This window comes from Anas acuta, chromosome 6, assembly GCF_963932015.1.
Source record: "Anas acuta chromosome 6, bAnaAcu1.1, whole genome shotgun sequence".
In the NCBI taxonomy this organism is placed as follows: Eukaryota; Metazoa; Chordata; class Aves; order Anseriformes; family Anatidae; genus Anas; species Anas acuta.
Genome location: NC_088984.1, coordinates 35,615,982 through 35,635,490, shown reverse-complemented (window position 1 = coordinate 35,635,490; position 19,509 = coordinate 35,615,982). Strand labels below are relative to the sequence as shown.

General features: G+C 43.1%; 1 protein-coding gene across 5 annotated transcripts in view; it reads right to left on the bottom strand.

Moving 5' to 3' along the window:
- Window positions 1-176: 176 nt before the first annotated feature.
- Window positions 177-19,509, bottom strand: part of MFSD6 (major facilitator superfamily domain containing 6) — a 38,566-nt gene continuing 19,233 nt past the window's right edge. For 4 of the 5 annotated variants that reach the window (XM_068686508.1, XM_068686511.1, XM_068686509.1 and 1 more), the window contains exons 2-7: window positions 16,539-18,137; window positions 11,278-11,375; window positions 6,825-6,986; window positions 6,159-6,257; window positions 4,499-4,779; window positions 177-2,282 (exon numbers count right to left, since the gene is read on the bottom strand). In XM_068686508.1, coding sequence (XP_068542609.1) covers window positions 2,127-2,282; window positions 4,499-4,779; window positions 6,159-6,257; window positions 6,825-6,986; window positions 11,278-11,375; window positions 16,539-18,085 — 2,343 coding nt within the window. In that variant the 5' untranslated portion in view covers window positions 18,086-18,137 and the 3' untranslated portion in view covers window positions 177-2,126. Of the gene's footprint in view, window positions 2,283-2,502; window positions 2,522-4,498; window positions 4,780-6,158; window positions 6,258-6,824; window positions 6,987-11,277; window positions 11,376-16,538; window positions 18,138-19,509 lie in introns of all 5 variants that reach the window. The other variant, XM_068686512.1, reaches the window with a different exon arrangement.

The window sequence follows — 19,509 nt, the reverse complement described above, 5'->3', positions numbered from 1 at the left end:
GATCTTAACACCGCACGAGATAGGAGCTGCCAGGTTCCAGATTCACTGTCCTCCGGGGAGCAAACCTAGCAGGAGGTTAATTAGCACCGAATTGTTTCCCAGTTCTGGTGGTTATGCTCACTGCTGGCACCGTAACACGAAGACATGTAATAAAAGTTCAGATGGATACTATTAAATACATTATGGATAATTTATATTTCTTACCACGGTTTTTACAGTTTCACAAATATCAAAACCCAGGTGTACATGTCCATTTTGCAACATAGAATGACTCTACAATTCCAAAAAGAGCAGGCATTTCAAATAAACAATTCCAAGTGTAAACACAGTGTACAAGCTCTTCACCTCACAACCCAGGTGCTATGCAGGAGAAGCTGAGGTAACACCGTACAGCGTGAGCTCAACAAATGGTTGGTTTGTCTCGAGATGGTTTGTAGCATCCTTCCGTCCTGTCACCTGGTCAGTCCCTCGCTTCTCCCCCCAGTTATACAAACATACAATAAATACATTTCTGATTTTAAAGGACACTTCGACAAGTCATGAGGATTTACATGAGTACAGTACATTTAAGTTCAAGTGCAAAAAAAGTAATTAGTGGCTAGTCATCGATGTTCCTCTTCATTTTCTAAGGTGTTGGTCCCAGGCACCGCCAGAACACGGTTTGGTCTAAAAGCACAGCTAAAGCACAGCCACGGGAGACCCCTTCAGCCAAACTAACTGGATGTCAAAGCGGGTGAAGCTGCGTACCCTCCTCCTGCTCAGCTGCTGCCATCGTCCTCTCCCCTTCCCCTAATCTTGCCCCCGCATCACCGCAGGGGCCGTGCAGCCCAACAGCTCCGAATCTCCCAGGAACGAGCTGTTGGGATGAGCAAACGAGCCAAAACACTGTCCTGACCAAACCCCCCGGACTCCTCCTCAAGCCCGAGGATCTCCCCCCAGCAGCAATTTTCAGTAGGCAGCAGCGAGTGAGCTGGCTGCAGTCGGTATTGAGAAGCATGACAAAACAACAAAGTTTTCCAGTGTCTCGACGTCGGGCAAAGTTAATTTCCAACACACACTGCGTTCTAGTGACGTACGTCTCCTCCTGAGAATCCCTCATTCGACTTGATTTCTGCGCCAACAACTTTGCCCCTGAAATTGTCATCATTACGATTTTTAGGTGACTCTCCCTCCCTCCTCCCTCCCCCCCTTCCCCAGGCACTTAAAGCTTGCTGTTTTCTTAATAAATAACCACAGTAACTACACTGCATTAAATAAACCGCTGTATAGATGATGAAATAAGAACAAAAAAAACCAAACTGTGTCCATTGAAAACCTTGATCAATCTCAGGCTGTGCAATCTTGATCAAAGTTAGTCGTCTCAATACAACATCAAACTAAAATTACCCAAACACACACAACATACGCCCAGCTGAAGGGCTGCACGCACAGAGGTTAACTTCTTCACAAGCTTTCCTCCAGCTTTTTTGTTTCACTAAAATGTCATTTCAGAAAATCTTTGCTTTGCAGAACTAAACCTTTATCTCAAACAAGATAACGTAGCTTCAAAAAACATATTCTTTGAATATGCTTTACTCATTCCATCACTGCAATATGAAGATATGCTTGCTAAAGCTACTCTGTATCTGAGAAATCTTTAGAGAGACAGGTTCATGCTGTTCCTATATTTATTGGATCCAATATTTTTAATAGACTATGCAGGGAAACTCAGTTTCTCTCCTAAAAAGTCTTTTCGTTTTGTCTCAGGAACAAATTCAAAGGAAAAAAAAAAAAAAAGCTGATCGAGTCAGACACTCTGGGCTCAGCGAGCGAAGAGCGAACTCCCCTTTTTCTACAGATTGCAAAGAAATCTCACAGCGCTTGACTAAGCTTTAGCACAGCAGCCAAGAGCTCTTCCTACAGTCAGATCCGGCCACGTCACTTCCCTCAAGCACTCCAAACTGTTGGCTTCCCTGCTTGTGTTGCTCTGTGTAGTCCTACGAGTATTGTTTGTGGGGTTACAAGCTTGCACTGCACCACGTTATGATCGTTAGGATGAAGGCAGTCCTACTTTTGAGCTCCTGCTCCAGCGTTCCCCAGGTGAGAAGCAGAAATCCATGCACTGCTGTGGGTGAGGTGAGCGCGTCTCAGGGCCCGGCGGCGGCAGGCTGAGCGGCGCCGTCTGCCTGGGCGTCGGGCGGCGCTGTCGGGGTCGAACAATTTCTGGGCTGCCCAGAATCCGGCACGTTTTGGGGTTGTCTTGCTGAGCTGGCTGATGAAGTACTGCAATTCTCATTGATTTTCTAAAGAGAGGGGAAAGCACGGCATGCAAGGAAGTAAGTACGTGCACTCACAAACACCGTCCCCAGTGGGCATCCCCCCCGATGCATTCAGGCACTTCTGGAAGCTCACAAAGCGCTCACTTGGAAAGCCCGCAACGGAACAGACCAAACTTAAAGAAGCAAAGCAAAAGTAGAGCATTGAAACCCAGAGGACACTGAGAGCAAGCAGACGGTCGCTTACCTTCCATCTCTTTTCCTAACTGCACTTCCCCAAGAAGCATGCAAAAAACAAACTCGGTGTGTTTCAAGGGAAAAAAGCAATTAACTGGATTTCAGTGTTCAGACAAGACCATTACTTTGACCAAACAATTCTCTAATTTTTTTTTCAAGCTCCTTACATACGGCTTGCCTAAATAGTTCCTTCCCTCCCCCAGATACTGCTCCGACTTTCTCAATGGCAGAACATCCAGGCTATTCAAACAGGCCTCGTGAGGAGCATGAAAGCAAAATCAAACCCCAGTCACTGTCCCCAGGATCAAAACAACACTGATAAATTTCCTATTAGAAGACAAGCTATCTCTGAACGTTTGTTTTGCACTGAAGAACAGAGAATATGGCATGTACACCACTTTGCTTGGAGGATTAAAGAGCAGTAACAAAAACTGATCCAAAATCCTACAGAAAGAAGGAATAATTTTTGCCACCAGTCCCATTTTCTGCACACTACCTCTCCTTCCAAGTGATCTATTGAACAAACTGAAGAGATTTGCACAGCCTTTTTCTAGTTTCAGTACTTTACCAGCGCCAGCTTTAGGGATCGTGTGAAAATAACAGCAGCAGTATTTTGGGGATGGCCAGTCCATTTGGGGAAGTGAGGCAGAGGTAACGAGTAGATTTGGGAGACCACAGCAGATGAACAAAATAAGACAATAGGCGCATTGAATGTTGGCACAATCGACAAGAACTACTTCTGTATCAGCACAGTGTTTTTATGGGATGGAAAGAATAATGAAGAGACCGTGTTCTGCAGAGCTCCAAGAGGCATGAAAGCCTGTTTGGCTGCTTCGCAATTCTCTGTGGAGTGGCTGGGTCGTGTCCAGCAGTGTCAGACAAATCCCTTTCAGACACCACACAAGGGCAAAACTTTCCTTTCCTGCAATGCCCATCGCATGCGCTCTCTGCTGCTGCTCTCCTCTGCCTTTTACATTTTTACTTTGTACAAACCAAGACCCCTGAGGACAGTTTGCAGTGGGAAACAGCGGCTTGTCCGGACAGATTGCTTGGATGTCAGACATTCAGCAATACCTCTGGTGCCACTAAAACACAAACAGAAAAACCCAACTCTCTCCTTGACTTGGGGAAGTTCAAAACACCCTAACCAACCAGGCTAAAGCAAACGTGCCTGTAAATGCGTTTGCAGTAATAAAGACAAGTAAGAAAGGCAGGAGAGAGCTGACCCGGTGAAATTCCTCCACGCTCTGCTGAGTCACTGTCCTATCCGAAATTGCCCATTTCTAAAGACGGGAGTTGTGGAAAAAGCCTTTCTGTGTTTATTCCTACTGGGTGTGTAAGAGGGAACCTCACCCACTCCTTCCAAAGCGGGAAACGCAGTGGTTTTAAGCTTACCCATGCTGTTCTAAAACCTGCACTGACAATTTTCCTGCTTTCCTTAAGCAGCATGCTTCAGCTCTGTTCCAGGGGGTATAGCCAAAGCATAAGATCCCAATCCATCCAACCCTTGATGAGACTATTAAAAATAGTTTGGGGTGAGACTGGATGGAAGGGAAATGGTGTCAAATTGTGGTAGTTGTCTGGAATACCTCTTTCCACTACAATGTGGGCATATGACAGCATCACCCGAGGAACCAAAACTAAGAAGAAATCATTTTACACTCTTAAGTAGCTCTGCATCGTCACGTTCAATGATCATCTCGTGAATTTTGCCAAACACAAACCCAAACTCATGGGAACTCGGGTATATCTGAGCCTGTAGAACAGAGCCTTGCTCCACATCTCCCTCTCCTCCTCTCTTCAGGAAGATGACACATGTAAAAATAGTTACTCCTGCTGCAGTACACAGACAGCAACTCTATTTCATACAGTACTTCAACTATTGTTTCACAGCTCCGCATTTGCTACAAGCTGACAGAGAATACTTGCCAGGTACGAACAGATTTACTCAGCTGTTTGCTAGCAACCACCAGTATGTGAGAACTTCCCGTGCATCAGAAGATTACCTGCAAAGGCTGATTCTCAGGTATTGGGTGGGTTTTGGAGAGCTTAACCATCTCTTTTATCTGGTAGACAGCATAGGCTAAGGTGACCCAAGGAGAAGAGCTGATGCCCCATGCAGGCTTGTTCACATCCTCTTGTTCTTCTTGGTGTTTCGTTTTCTTTAGAGGCAGCCTGGGCTCAGTCCGAGGCATGACATCTTCTGACTGCTGCTGCACGAGGTCAATGGTCGCTATGGGGACAGGACTGGAAGGCACTGGGATCCTCTCCGCCAGCATCGCCTTTTCTGAAGTTTAAAACAAAGTCAGCACCAGCAAAAGCCAACAAGGCAGACAACGAACACAAAGCGATTCTTGCTGTCTTAACGCGCTCATCACTGTGCTGAAAGCAGGACAGGGGCGCTGCCCGCCAGGATATTTGACTAGCTGCATATTGTCTATGAGCCTGTAAGTAACACATCCTGTGGATTTGGAGAAAATATTTTGTCCAAGCATTTTACTGATTAAAAAGATCTTTTTCAAAATTATAATCCTATTTTGTTTACAGACTTTTAGATAGCACTCAATATTTTAAGCTATGGCTGGATGTCCTCTAGCAGAGGAAGAAACGACGAGGGTAATCCTGCACACACGTAACCACACGTGTTGCTTTACTCACCCAACTGGCATTGTTGAAAGCAACCTAATTACTGCCATGCTTAAAATGAAGATGCACACTCTCAGGATGGGTAGAGCGCGTGTTAAATGAAAACCAAAAGACTGAAACAATGTAGGTAGAACAAGACCACCAAGAACAATCTATTCCTTGGTAGCTTCATGCGTAATTAACCAAAGGTTGATGGGAAACTGAAAGAGCAACTCTCCTTCTTTCCACCTTACCACTGTTTTCAATTATCATTTGAACAGAGGGGAAGAAAATTCTAGCAAAATAAATATTTGAACACTTCAGTACAGGCAACTTGATAACTGGTCAAGGACAAGTCATTGACAAGTCGTGAATGACTAAAAAAAGCTGGCTTTCATTTCACACCGAGGAGTAATCTTTTGGGTAAAAAGCAGATCAAAAATTCGTGACTTTTCAGAATTCCACCACGGTTTTACTGTCTTCATAAGAATTACATTTATGTAATTAAATCCTTAACCTGGCACCAAGTTTTTTGTTTCTCGTTAGCCTTTATATTAATAAAGGCGGTTTGAGTTCCATCTGTGGGTTCTCTGATGCCAGAACAGAACTGAGGCAGCCCTAAAAGCTTCTGTCCTCTGTCTCTGTAATCCCTGGCAGAGGTGACTGGGCATTGTAGCACATGAGACTACTCAAGTCACCCAGAAGGCAGCCGTAAGGGACTGATGTGAGTGGAACAACTCATTCAGTCTGTTAAGATTAATCTAAGAGATTCCCAGAACTAAGAGGACATACAGGTAGCGAAACATGTTATGCTTTCCTCTTACTGAAAATCAAGAGCTCAGTGCTACACTCCCTTGCAGAAGCAGCACAACACCTCAATGTTCATCACTGTTCAGGAAAAGATTTCTCATTCAGAACCAAACTGCTCAGTCAAGATCTCAATAAAGGCACCGAACAAAATTAAAGCAGCAGGAAATGACTTTCGGAGATACACTTTTCTCTAATTTTGCAGTGTCTTTAGTAACAGGAATATTTAATTACCTTCTTCTTCATCAGGAACTAGCAGCCACTGGATCAGTGCAAAGAGCAGCAGAATCACTAAACACGCCATTCCTATTCCTCTGAATGTGGCAGCAGGACCTGGAACGGGATTTATTTTTTTTTTTTTCCAACTGAGAATCTACTTACCTGGTAAAATAACACAGGGTGAGTCAGCATTATACACTCTTAGGGTATCTGTTGTCCCATGCAGACTCTTGCCAGCTTGTCATGTTACATTTTCTTCCCCCAATACTTCAGCAGGCTACGTGAAGGCCTTGTTATGAACGGTGTAGTTAGGTTTCACTTGTACACTGAGAGGCTGCAAAGTATCAGCCCAGTCTCTCACAAAGGATTCCTTGCTCTAATTTCAGGATCGAGTTGTAGATTTGCGCACATGACACTAAAGGTATCTGGGTATAACAACTTGAATCCATCCGAAACATTGAGAGGACGGAGCTATAAATCAGCCTGGTGTGAATTCAGTGCTGCTCCTGCTGTGTCAGCAGGGTCCCGAGGGCCCTGCCAGCCTGAGCACCTGGCCGGCTCCTGACTTACCCCGTGCATTAATCCCTACGCCTTGTGCATAAATCAGCTTGGAGCTGCTAGGCCAGTAAAACCAGAACTTCAATACCCAAACCCGAATTGCTCGGCGCGGTTCTTACTTACCGAAATAATTGACCAAAACCCCTCCGACCATGGCCCCGCATCCCCTGCCCAGGCCCAGGTGGAGGCCTTGCAGGATCCCCTGGGCCGAGGTGCGCAGCTCCGGGGGCACGGCGGCGCTCAGGTACGAAATGCAGGCTGCCCATATGGCCGCGTGCGTGACACCTGCAGAGGGGACACAGTGGTGAGGACAGGGCCCGCGGCATGCCCAGCAGCTGACAAGAAAACCCCATCACCCCCAGTGCTCGTGGAGTACAGACCAAGCCATGTCCTGCGGCCACATGTCCAAGTCAGACCCCCGTATGGATTTTGGAAGCCTCTTTCCTGCAGATTCAGGGTCATAAACACTTTTTTTTTCCACCCTAGAACAGCGCAGCAGAGAGAGGAGCGATGCTCAGCGTGCAGGAGCAGGCTGCAGGTGGAGCCCTCGTCTCTGGGCACCTGCTCGGTGGCTTTTGGGGAGCGGGGAGGAAGGGACAGGGAAAGGCTGGGCTGAGAAGAAGTTGGTAAAGCAGAGCAGCCTCGGAGCTCGTCACACGTCGAGTACGCCTGAACTATTTTGCCACCCTCAGACTGAGTGGGAATATTTATTCTTATTTGAGTGGTGCTAAAAATAGCAATCACAGCTTACCAATGCCTAAGCTCTGCCGCCTTCCTTAAAAAAAAATAATGTGTTGGCACAACCGATGATTCAGTCAACATGTTTCTGTCCTCTGCACTTGACTTATTTAGGAACATTTGGACACTCAGCAAGCCCTTCTGCACTCAGGCTGAAGGCTCTTCCCAGCAGGACGATGCATTAGCTTGTAACATACCCAGAGAGTAACCTGGATTCTGCTCGGATGTCAAATGATAAACAGCAGCCTTTGAACACCAACAGTGTCCAGGTTTGATACATGCCCAGTTTGATTTAATCCCAGATTGAAACAAACACCTCGCAGTGTCAGGGTTTGTACCAGATTAACTACTTAGAGCACAGAAAGACCACTTCCATACATCCCGGAGCTGGCTCTGGTCACAGGCACATCATCTTGTTGAAAAATGAAAGGTTTACATTAGGGTGAGTGTATTTTACCTCATCATTTACAGCTTAAGGCTGTAAACCTCAGGTTTTCCATGGAAAATGCTCTGAATTTAAAACTCACTGAATATCAACTGTTTTTTCCTTAATGTAAACTCACATAAGCATTGAAAAGAGCAATGAAGAAATGTCCCAATAACAGTGCAAAGCTAATCTAATGTAGCTAATGTGCTTTTGTTTTACAAACATTTTACAACTCACGTAAAACATTCGGTTTTATCAGCTGTTAAAGAGTCTATCAAGCTTTAAAGCCAGGCAAATCACAAACACATCAGACATTATTTGAACCACGAGACACAATCCTGCTGTCCTTGTTTGGAAACAAAAGGCTGAATTTAGCCAACGTGTTCTTTATGTTTTCACCTCTGCTAGGATATCCAGATAGGACACGGAGCTCCCAGCTCCCCAGAAAATGAATCCACCCCTTCAAACCAGCTTATCTTACTGACCTCAAAAGGTACAGGCTTTTATTTTATTTTTTTTTTTTATGTGCAATTACTAATGTGAGTTTTTTATGATAATTATTTCTGCATCAGTGGCTTTGGAACAGTTTTTACAACAACTTGTGTAAAGTCTGGTCTGGATTACTGTTAATCACAGTTCTTTCCGAAAGGAGCTGTTAACAATAACCGTATTTTGAGATGACTTGCTGAAACCACTAACCACCATTTGACCATCTGGAGTACAGCAACAATGAATGTAACACCCCTCTGTTATGCTCCGAATAATCATGTTTAGCAAACTTAGCGCGACTTTCCACATGAAACCAGAGCTCAACATTTTGGGAGCCAAGTTTATTTCAAGAGATCCATCCTAACCGTGCAGCTAAGGATCCAACCTCTGCTCTCCAGACATATCTGTGTTGGCTGGAGCACCAGCAGAAGTCAGTTCTCAGCACAGCACTCGCTTTGGAGTTTGTTGGACAGCTGCCATGTGAAAATAGCTAATTTTCAGCTTATTCATATAGTTTTGGACGTCAGAAAATTCCTGTTATGCAGCTTGGTTAGCTAAGCATAGCTGTTAGCAGAGAATTTGAACCATTGTTTTGGAACAACTTGAACAATAATTTGCAGCTAACTAGTACATTAAAATTTAATCTGTTAATTGCAAAATTAATGAGATCGCTTGCAAATTCAGCCTGACAGATGACCGGTATGTGCAGTATTTACCTGCCAGAATGCCTTCAAAATTACCAGTTAAAGATTCAGCCTAGGCCTGTATCTTCATACACTGCGTGTACAAATAAATCCTACAGATCTGAAATCATGAATTAAGAAGTGAGCTTTTATCTCCTCATTTACTCCTCTGAGAGTGCAGGACCCCTCAGAAGCCCTCACCACCCCGTTACACTGGCAGCAACCAAAATGTTGCTGTTGCACGGCTCCTATTGCGATCAATAGGGGCAGTCTGCAGTCGTCTTCCAGCAATGTCTCCATGCCCTTCAGCACAGCACATGGGGCTGATTCTCCTTGTATTTCAGAAGCATGTTAAGAAGAAAAACAAATTCTTTACAGGAGTCAGCTGAAACTGCTGTTGACCTTAAAAGCCCTTCAGCTGACAGCACTGGAGTTTACACAGACTCTGACAGCTTCCTGGAAGCGGAGCTGTGCTTGATTACAACGAGGGCTTCACACGGGATTTAAAAGACTTATCAGCTTGATGCAGTTACGTGGCCCACATGGTGCCCACATGCTCTGTATAATGTATTTTTTTCTTGGTTCCAAAGACTTCTAGCCCTCACATAACAAAAAGCAGCTACCACTCTTACCTCCCGCTGTCAGCAAACTCCCATAATGAAAATAAGAGCTCCCACCTCACCAAACTTCATTAAGGTGTCACTTCTTACCCCTCCTGACACATTCCATGGATGCGTAGGAAACAAAGAAGAGTCTCAAGACACAGGTTTTAGTAATTACTGCAGAAGAAATAATGAATTGGGAACAGAGCAAAAGCAGTAAGAGCAGGGAGGGGAAAAGAATAATAGTGGGTGGGAAAAAAAAAAAAGTCAATTGTAATTTAAAAAGATTCATTTGTTCTATGATTGACCAAGACTGAATGAAATTACTGGAAGGTAACAGATGTAGTCATGTAGTGGCAGTAATTAGGTACACACACAGTGCCTACAGGCTTCATGGACACCAACACCATGTTTAGTTTTGTTGTTTTTGTGTCTGTGTGTGCTATTTTTAGCTTTCTCATTTTCTGGCTCTAAGTAGCTGCAAAATTCATTTTTCTCCAAAAAGCAAGATTAACCCAAGTGTACATAATTCAACAGTGGCTTCAGATTCTTTGTCACATTACCACATTTTGACACTTGGTATGAAAGGTGATGTATCAATTCAGTACCTGTGATTTGGAGGATTTTTGTATTAAAATTCAGAAGCTCACTTTTATGGCAGATTAATACAATAAATTGTTTTTGTTGGCAGGCAGGGAAGGACTCAGGAAATAAAGATTTATTTCTGTGTGTATGCAGGGATCTACACAGTGTTCACCAATGGCACTTTCATGGTTAAGCTATTTTTAAAGGCAGGGAAAACATTCTCTGCATTTAAATTAGCTATTCTCATGCAAGCCTGCAAATCCAAATAATTCAGTATTCTTCAGATACTGAAGGAACAAAAAGTAAAATAGTTTACATTCTTCCTGGTTTTGAGCAGTGGCACCCATCACAAAGGCAGGAAAAAAAATGCAAGTTAGAGCAATTTATACATTAATATTGCACTGAAGACCTTACAAACCTCTTTGACAACGTGATTTGGAAATAGGGCTTGACTTACTTTTCATAGACCAGACCTCAGTGGTTCTAATTAAGTCAGTTAAAGGGCAATTATCTTAAAGAAGCTCTATTAACACAGACAAAGCTACTGAAATAAATTCCTCTCCAGCCATTAGAAAAAAGAAAATTCAATAGTCTAAGGCATTGATCAAATGATACCCTGAAAAACAAGTGCAGAATATTTTACCAGAGACAGAATGACCCAGACTACATTCTTTTTCTTTTCCATTTTTTTTTCCACGGCATCCTTTCAAGTGTGGTGACCTTTTGCATGTAATGAAGTTCATATTTATCCGCCAAACAGGATCTGTGGTAGGTGTGTACCCAGCTCACGCTCTGTCTCTTTGTTTAGCTAAAGGGTGTGTTGCCTCACACAGTTCTGCTTGAATCAACAGTGAACTGTGCACAAATGCAAACCCACCCTTCTGACGTCAAATATTTTCCAAGATAAACAGTAAAGTTTTATAAATGTGGGTCTTCTGGGATATTTGTAGTCAAAAGAAAAAGGAAAGGAAATACCAGATTTTTATTTAATCACAGTTCAACAATATAAGCACATGATCTTATACTGGAAGGCCATTAATGCACTGTCTTACCTTGAAGTACTTCCATTGGGAGAACAGTCCAGGCGTTTTCCAGGTATGAGATGTAAATGTAGCGAGCCGTATTGCAGGCAAGACCAATATACAGCACTCTAGAAGAATTAAGGAAAAAAAGAAGTCATAATAGTTTGCACTTGCCTTTTTTTTTTTTTTTTTTGGTTTGTTACGACACACCTTACTGCTTCAGAAATCAATTACACGTGTACAGAGTTTGCTTGTCCAAAGCATTTGCTCAATGTGGGAAAAAAATCAAAAGGGTCAGCAGAGATGCAGAGCTTTTAATCAACCTTGGTAGCTTCAAGCCATACTCTGCGGAGAATTGTATCTCACAAAGCATTTCTAAGCACATTCAACATCCCTTCCAAACAATCTTCTTTTCTAATCATTCAGAAATTATTCCATTTTAATAGCAAACCTGATGCAGGTTTGGATTAGAGGAATTAATTTCACCCCAATTAATCTAAGTTTATAGTCCCAGTATCTGCAAACTGCTCAGAACTACTCTAAAAACACATCCCACAGAAGCAATATGGTTTGTAACAACATGCCTCAGGATAAAACTTAACCATCCTGTTGAAAAGCAGCAGATGCTGCATCTCAGAATGAGGGAAAAAAGCTCTTATTACAGCTTTTAAACAATGAAGCACAGAGACTATTTTTCACGGTAGATTTCCCACTGCACGTTTAACCCGATGACTTTTAACTTCCAGTTTTCAGATGTAGTTTTGTTTACCTCCAGGTTGCTTATTCATCCAGCTGGATGGATAGATCTTTCTCTTGCTTTGAGAGGGATTTTAGGAATGACTGACTTAATTCAAAACATGATTTAGCTTGAGAAAAGGTCGCTGTTGCAACCTTTAAAGGTTCTTCAGAAATAAGGATTACTTAATCCCTAAACATGCTTCTTGGTTGACTCCTGGTTTGGCACGAGTGATTTAAATGCAACTGGTAATTAATGTGCAAGCACTGATACTGTGAAAGAACGTGTTACTCTTTGTGCTGATCTTTAGTTAGCTATTCCACAAAAGCACAGCAAGGTTTAATTCACTGGTACATAGCCACTGACAAATCTGGAGTGAGATGCAATCGTAGAACTGCAGCATCTTGTCAACATTTGAGATCTCTAAATATACATGTTGACAGCTAAAATACCCATACCGTAATTTTCAGCGTGTCAGCGATATCAAAAAAGATTAAAAATTATAAAGGCAGGCCTTTTGTAACAATAGGATTTACAGACAACAATACAGATTACTTTCAGTAAACTGGGTGAGTTTGCAGGGTTTTTTCCCCCCCAAAATTACTCAAACTCGTCTGCGCACCATGCACCACAAGTTTCACCTCTCCCTTCAACTAATAACATCTGGGCCAAACAAATAACTTGGTGTCTTTTACAGCCACAGCTTAATGTAATTCTGAGGTATAATCACACCTGTGAAGCGTGATAGGACACACAGTACAAAAGGTGAGCAAACTGAAGAGGTTTGCGGGCTCCTGTGTCACTAAGTGAGACCCAGGGTAACGCAGCCTCCTGGGGACATGAAGGAACCATCCACCTCACGTACCTGTCCTTCCCTATCAGCACCGCTTATGCCCCCAGCCCTCTGTTTAGGGCTGTTTCGCCTCAGTTTAATTTCAGTTTTGTCTATCAACAACTCTGCCCGTCCAGCAAGAGCTTCTTTCCTGTCACAGCCGTTCCCCGTGACCAGGCCACGGGCGTGAGGCGGCCGCCGGCGCCATGCTGGCACCCTCACCACCAGCACGCTCAGCTACCTGCCTTCCCCCACAGAGTTACACCCGAACCCTGACTTAATCAGGGCAATTTAGCTAGTTTCTGCCTTGTAGTTTATTAGAATATGGATGGGGTTTTAGGTAAATGACAGTTACTTGTGTGAAGATTTCTGTCATGATGCTTTGTGAAGGGCACGTCACACCAGAACTTTTGTGTATTTACAGAATCGTTTCAAAAATTGTTTGCAATAACCACTTAGGCTTTTTATGAGACCTAAATGGATAACGTAAACAGACGGTTCTTACGAAACCTATTTGCAGTATCCACAGAGACACCGTATTCGATTTACAGGTTAAACACTTAAAGCACTGGATCTATATTTATGTCAAGACTAAGCTGTTTACAGCCACGACTACCAGGCTCTGCTTCCCATCAGGACTCGCACGCTGGAATTATGGTCAGACAAACACACTCAAGCTTAACCTTGAGTAGGAGGTTACTTTCAGAGATTAACATTCTCTTCCTAAACTCAGTGGCAGCTCGGAGCGCTTCTACACAGGGTGCCACTCAGCAATGGTGCCTTAACATCTGACAGGCAGTTTTTTATGCTTTTCCATCATAACACCCTCTCAAAGAATTGTGGATTTCACACAGCTGCTGATGACATTTCTTATAACTTTTTAGTTTACATCTAAATGAAAATCGCCTCTCTTGTTCTCAGAAGGTGGCTAGAGGCAAAACAAAAGGCCCTCAGCACTCTCTTCCCAAACCCAGCGGACAACACAGCCCTCCAGCCAAACTGCTTGCTGTCATTGCTCCGGGCTCCCTCCAGTCACCTGCTTATATGCACCATCAGAAACACCAGCAGCACGTGCCACATATTCCTGCAATATGCACAGGAAAGCTGGCAAAGACAGAAATAAGGCGTTATAATCAGCACACATTCGCACAGTCACGCTCAGAACACCCGGACAAGGAGTTTGGTATTAGTACAAGCAGCCTGTGAACACAACAGGTTTCAAGATGTGGGGAGGAGCCTGTGTGCTAAGGCATACAGTGGTTCAAACTGAAAGCTCTGTAAAACTAGAAAATGAAAACTGAGCTCATATGTGACATGAGTGTAAAGTCCATTTTCTTGTAGTTCGACATAGGACAACTGACAGTATTTTTTCCTGCTGCTGTGACAGCGCATAGGCAACTCTGCTACTCATACCTGTCCTTCAAAGGGTTAAGACAGGAATCATATTGTTCAAGGAAATACTGCAGGAAGCTTGTCTACAGCCAGCAGTCTAACCACCCAAGAGGAAGAGTGCATATGTATCCATGTATTTTTTTAATTTACTGACTTAAGTCAACAGAAGGTGAGACAACCTTATCGGTGAAGTCATCTCACCAAAAAGAGAAGTCAAGCCACCTCCCCTATAACCAAAATACCTCCAAAATAATTCACAGCTAGCTGTGGATTAAGCTAGTGACTTTAAAAGTGACTTTATCTTTCCTATCTCCGACAAGACCTTACAGCTGAATTCCCATGAACAGCTAACTCTATGTATGCCAAAATGCTAAACGAGGAATTCTGAGCTGTGAGAGGTGGCAACAGGGAGGCAGAAAAAACATCCCAAGAGCTTCTGGCTAAGACAGCTCCGAGAAAGGCATCTAGTTAGAGGAGATTTTTCTTATTATGGGATAAAGAATACCTGCACTATAAGGCGACAGACATATACAGAGCTATCCAGAGAACACGAATTACAAACTCCTATCAACGCCTTCTTTTATATATATATAAATCTTTATATAGTGAAGTTAAAAAAATACAGGAAGGGGAACTAGAAAGAGACTTCTCAAGCTGCAATGACTAAATATGAGTAAGCATTAGACAACATTAAAATATGAGTAATCTGCACTTCCCAGGTGTAGTTACAAGGAATGTTGTTCCATTGCAAACACAAACTAGTATGTTAACAACTTACCAGTCTTGGTTTGATGGGCTTACTAGTGCAAAAGGAAAAAGAAGAGTTGCCCCTGTACATCATCTTTCTTTTTACAGGCTAACATCCCTGTTACCCCCCCATACCTTTTATGCCATCGTATTCACAAGCCTATCATTCTTTTGGGTTTTCTTCTTTCTCTAGTTGAAGTCTAAGCCTGTATTTTGCCCTATAACAATATAAATAGAAAGAGCATACCCAAGCTATCTTTAGCTATCAAGACTGTGATCTGTTCTCACCACTCCTCCATCATCATATCCTTCCTCCAGTCTTTGCATGCAAAGTGTCACATTTTCCTCAAACTAATTGTTAAATTCAGACATTAAATGACTGACTCAAAGTAAAGAGAGACTCCTCAGTTTAAAGGAAGGAAAAAGAAATCTGTTAAGTAAATTCTCAAATTACTGTGCTAAGTATCTCAAACATTTTTAGTAGAAGTCAAATGAATCAAAAAAAAAACAAACACATCCCAGTAAGAGCAAATAAAAAAAAAAAAAACAAAGAGCAAAAACACAGAACAGAATGCACAAAAACAGCACAATTAGACAGCTTAATAAAAGCCATCTTGATGACTATGTGATTATAAATGGGCTTTTTGGAAAAGACATACCACTGAGAGCTCTGTGCTCACTGGCACTGAGTACCTGAGTAAATACAAAACAAAACAAAAACCACCACCAACAAAAACGTTACAACTTCATTAGCCGAGATCCACCCCTACCTTTCTTCCCTAATCTTTATTTTAAAGACTGAAGCAACTTGTAATATGCAGAAATTAAGTTATTTTTCAATTTAGAGGAAAACAACATTCACAAATACGATGGAAGTAATCGATTTCACTTAAACAAGGCAAAAAGCATGTGAGAAGCTCTCATTTCACTAGCTAACACGCACAGTTGCAACTACAGGAAGAGAGCAAGGAACTGAACTTGTAAGCAACGCTACCAAGCTGCAACCTCATTCTGCCAACACCCCGAGCCTGCTGATGGGGGCATGTGCACAGGAGGTGCTCACCTCGCTGCTTCATCTCAGCCTTCTTCCCTCTCAGCATGCAACTGACACCCTTGCAGGCTACTGTGGGGGCAAAGACTGCCCTGCAAGGAGAAGTGGGCTAAGCAGGAGGTTTCCAGAATGCTGCTACTCGCAGGAAAAATAAAAATAAAAAAGTAAAATTAATAGAAAATGTAATTCAAAACAAACGATCTTGGAGTAGGAGGCGATTTGTCAAGATCTCTAGCAGAGCTCTGAATCGCACAACTAGGACATCTTCTGGAAATGTCTGCAAGCGGTTATGGTGCCACGCGTAATGTGTACACTAACTGAAAAGCTAACGAAGCACTGCAGAACATTTTCAGCTCTTAAAATAATAATAAAAATCTCCATTAGGCACCTTCATAGCTGAGCAGGACTTGGAACTTCAAAATAAAACATTTAACTTGAATTTCACTTCATATCACAAGGCTAGGCCCCAAACTCAATTATTTTAATTATTTTTTTTTGGTATAGCTCTTTAATGAGTGCTAAGATCTCCTCACCTGATGTGTCCAACCAATTCAATCAGCTTGTGGCTGAAGAAGTAGGCAGTCAGCTCAGACACATGACTGAGCACAGAGCAAACTCCAAAGAGAGTGGTGGTGCCATTCAGGTCTTCCAAGTGCCAGTAGAGGAAGGTGAAGACAAAGCCATATCCAAAGCCCATGAACCATGCCACGAAGAGCACTGAGCCATACTGGATACTACAAAGCAGTTTTATGAGGTCCCAAAAGCTGAAAGACTGCGACTGGCTCATACTGGTTGTAGGAGTGTTGTCAGAGGATTCATTGGAGGTGCTCCTGTCCACCTGTGATATTTCCACCTCCTTCTTCTTGTTTTCCTCTTGCTTGAAGTGCGTGTAATGAAAGCGGAACTGGGTGGCCACAATTAACGCCATTGTCATCAGAACACCAAAAACGATGAAGACTATCCTGTAGTTCTTGTATTCAGGAGCTTTACATCCTTGACCTTCAATGACAACTTCTGTATGGGTGTAGTCGATGCCGATACCCACGGAGAGCATGGCCAGCCCCCAGCCCAGAGACCCCCACATTCGCTGCAGCCCGTAGCGGTCCCGGTGCTTGCCGAGGTATTGCAGAGTTACGGTGTCCACAATTGTAACAGAGGAAGCGCTGAAAAACTCTCCTATTATGACAACCAGCAGAATGAGCAGGAAGATGGCTTCTACTTCTTGCTGATCATAAACGAGCACGGCTTGGTCAGAAGGCATGGGCTTTGCGGTGACGGCAGCTGGGGTGGTGCTTGGAGTTGTGTTCCCTGGTGAGACTGGGCTAGCAGTGGTGTTTTTCAAAACAGGATGGGTACTGTTTTCCAAGGCAAAATCCATGTCACTGCTCTGTGTAGGTAGCAGGAATGTTATTTCAGGAGTAGCAGTCCCTGTTGTTCCCAGAGTGGCCGGACTGGAAGTCAGCAGGTCTCTCTTCCCACGAACTTTGGGGGATGCAGCACTCACGGTCGTTAGCAGAGATGACATTGAGGCGTTTTGTGAAATGGTGGTTAAAAGGCTGCTTGCATTGGTGGGATGTGCTGGGGGAAGGCCCTTTGGTACACATCTTAAGGTGGCTGGTCTAACAAATCCAATCCCCAGGTTAAATAAAACCCAGCATAAAAGCGAGAAGAGAAGGACGATCTTCCCTTTCTTGAAGCGATCTGCTACCACTCCCCAGAAGGGAGCACTGCAAAACTCAATAAAGTACCTGATGCCCACCAGAAGTCCGCTCTGACTGGGTGTCATACCCAGCTGCTTGTAATACACAGGCAGCAAGGGGTAGAGAGAGCCATACGCAGAATAGAAGAAAAAATAAAAGACCTTCGAGATGAGAAGATCATTGTTTATTTTGACGCAGTGCTTTTCTAGCCAGTCCAGCTCTTCGTCTGGGACAGTGGTTGTCTCTGTCGAAGGGGATTCATTCTGGGGCTGCAAGTCTTGATCCTTGGAAATGCCGTTGAAAGGATCAGCAAGCACGTATTTTCTTTTTTGTTCTTCTTCATCGTCGGTTAAAATGGCAACCTTATCATCAGCTGCCATGGCTTACCACAAGCATCCAATATTTGGTGAGCTCTCAGGAACTAGGGCTACCCTGCGAACAAATAAAACATCACACGGTTAAGGATCCACACAGGAACAGGTCTGCTATGCAAGTCATCAAGGACAAACAGAGCTTCTTTTTTATAAGTGGCATTCCTAAGCAACAGATGCAGTTGTTGCCACAGCAGTAATTTGTGGGAGGCTCAACTTTTCAGGCTGAATAGAACAGAGAGGTGGGAATTAGGATGGTGAGAATTAATCCTAATACAAGATTAATATAAGGGACCCTCAAAATTAGGATAACAACCTTAAAGGCATCAAAGACCTGGGGCAAAGAAACACAGGGACAGAATCTATGTACAGACCCTACAATGACTGGTTCAATAAAACTCTGAAATTGAAGCAAGGTCAACTGGAGCATAAATTGTACTGCAGCCGCCCACATTTATCCTTCGCAGAAGAAACAAATAAATTGCAGAACTGACAAGCAACACTTAAAAATAAACTCACCACTACTTAAACACTGCTTGGACAGAAGAGTTTTCACATTAAAAAACAACAGGCCACTCTAATGAGCTGGGTTAGCTAACAGAAGCTTTCCTCTTAAGGAATAAAACCAAGTTATGCCAACAGACTACCTCGCAAAATCATTGTCTTAGGCAACTACTATTGCTGTAAAGTTAACCTAGGAAGATTAGCTCACATGCGTTATGAAATGTTGAACGTTTAATATATTTTGGTTATGCCCTCCCTTTTCTGTTTTGGTTCAGTGTTCCTATACAGAATCTTTTCAAGCAGCAGGATGTGAAAATAGCATTTTATTCGCCTGAGACTCCTCCGGGAGTGCTGAAGTTTTGATAGGGAATATATTTCTCATGGAGTCTGAAGTATTTTTTGCAACTCTGCACTTTGTTTCCACTAGAAGAGCTCCAACGAAACTGCAGCCTTTGAGAACTCAACTGAAAGCACAATATCGTCTCCTGAAAATCAGTCATTCACTGATATATCCAGCTTCTTTAATTATTTAATGATAGCTCAGAATGTACTTAAATACCGACAACATATTTGCAAATCGATGCAAGGCTAGTAGCAGACGAGAGATTTAAACATTCATAGGTATATTAAATGAATTGATTTGTGCTGATCCAAGGTACACAGAACAGGCGACGGAATAAGCCACGGATAGTTGTAAAAGCAACAGCCCATTAAAACAATCTAAACCTCAGTTCAGCGCTACACAGCGCTAAAAATGCCACCATTAAGATCCCAAACTCTCCTGAGGTTTCTGTTTTTCACTTTTAAATGACATTTCTGTGGGACACTACCTACAAGGATCTCTGGTTTTACTTAAGCAGGCAAGGTTGCACAAACAACTTGGAGCTGTGACCATTCATGTATTCAAGGTCAGAAGTTAATCAAAACAA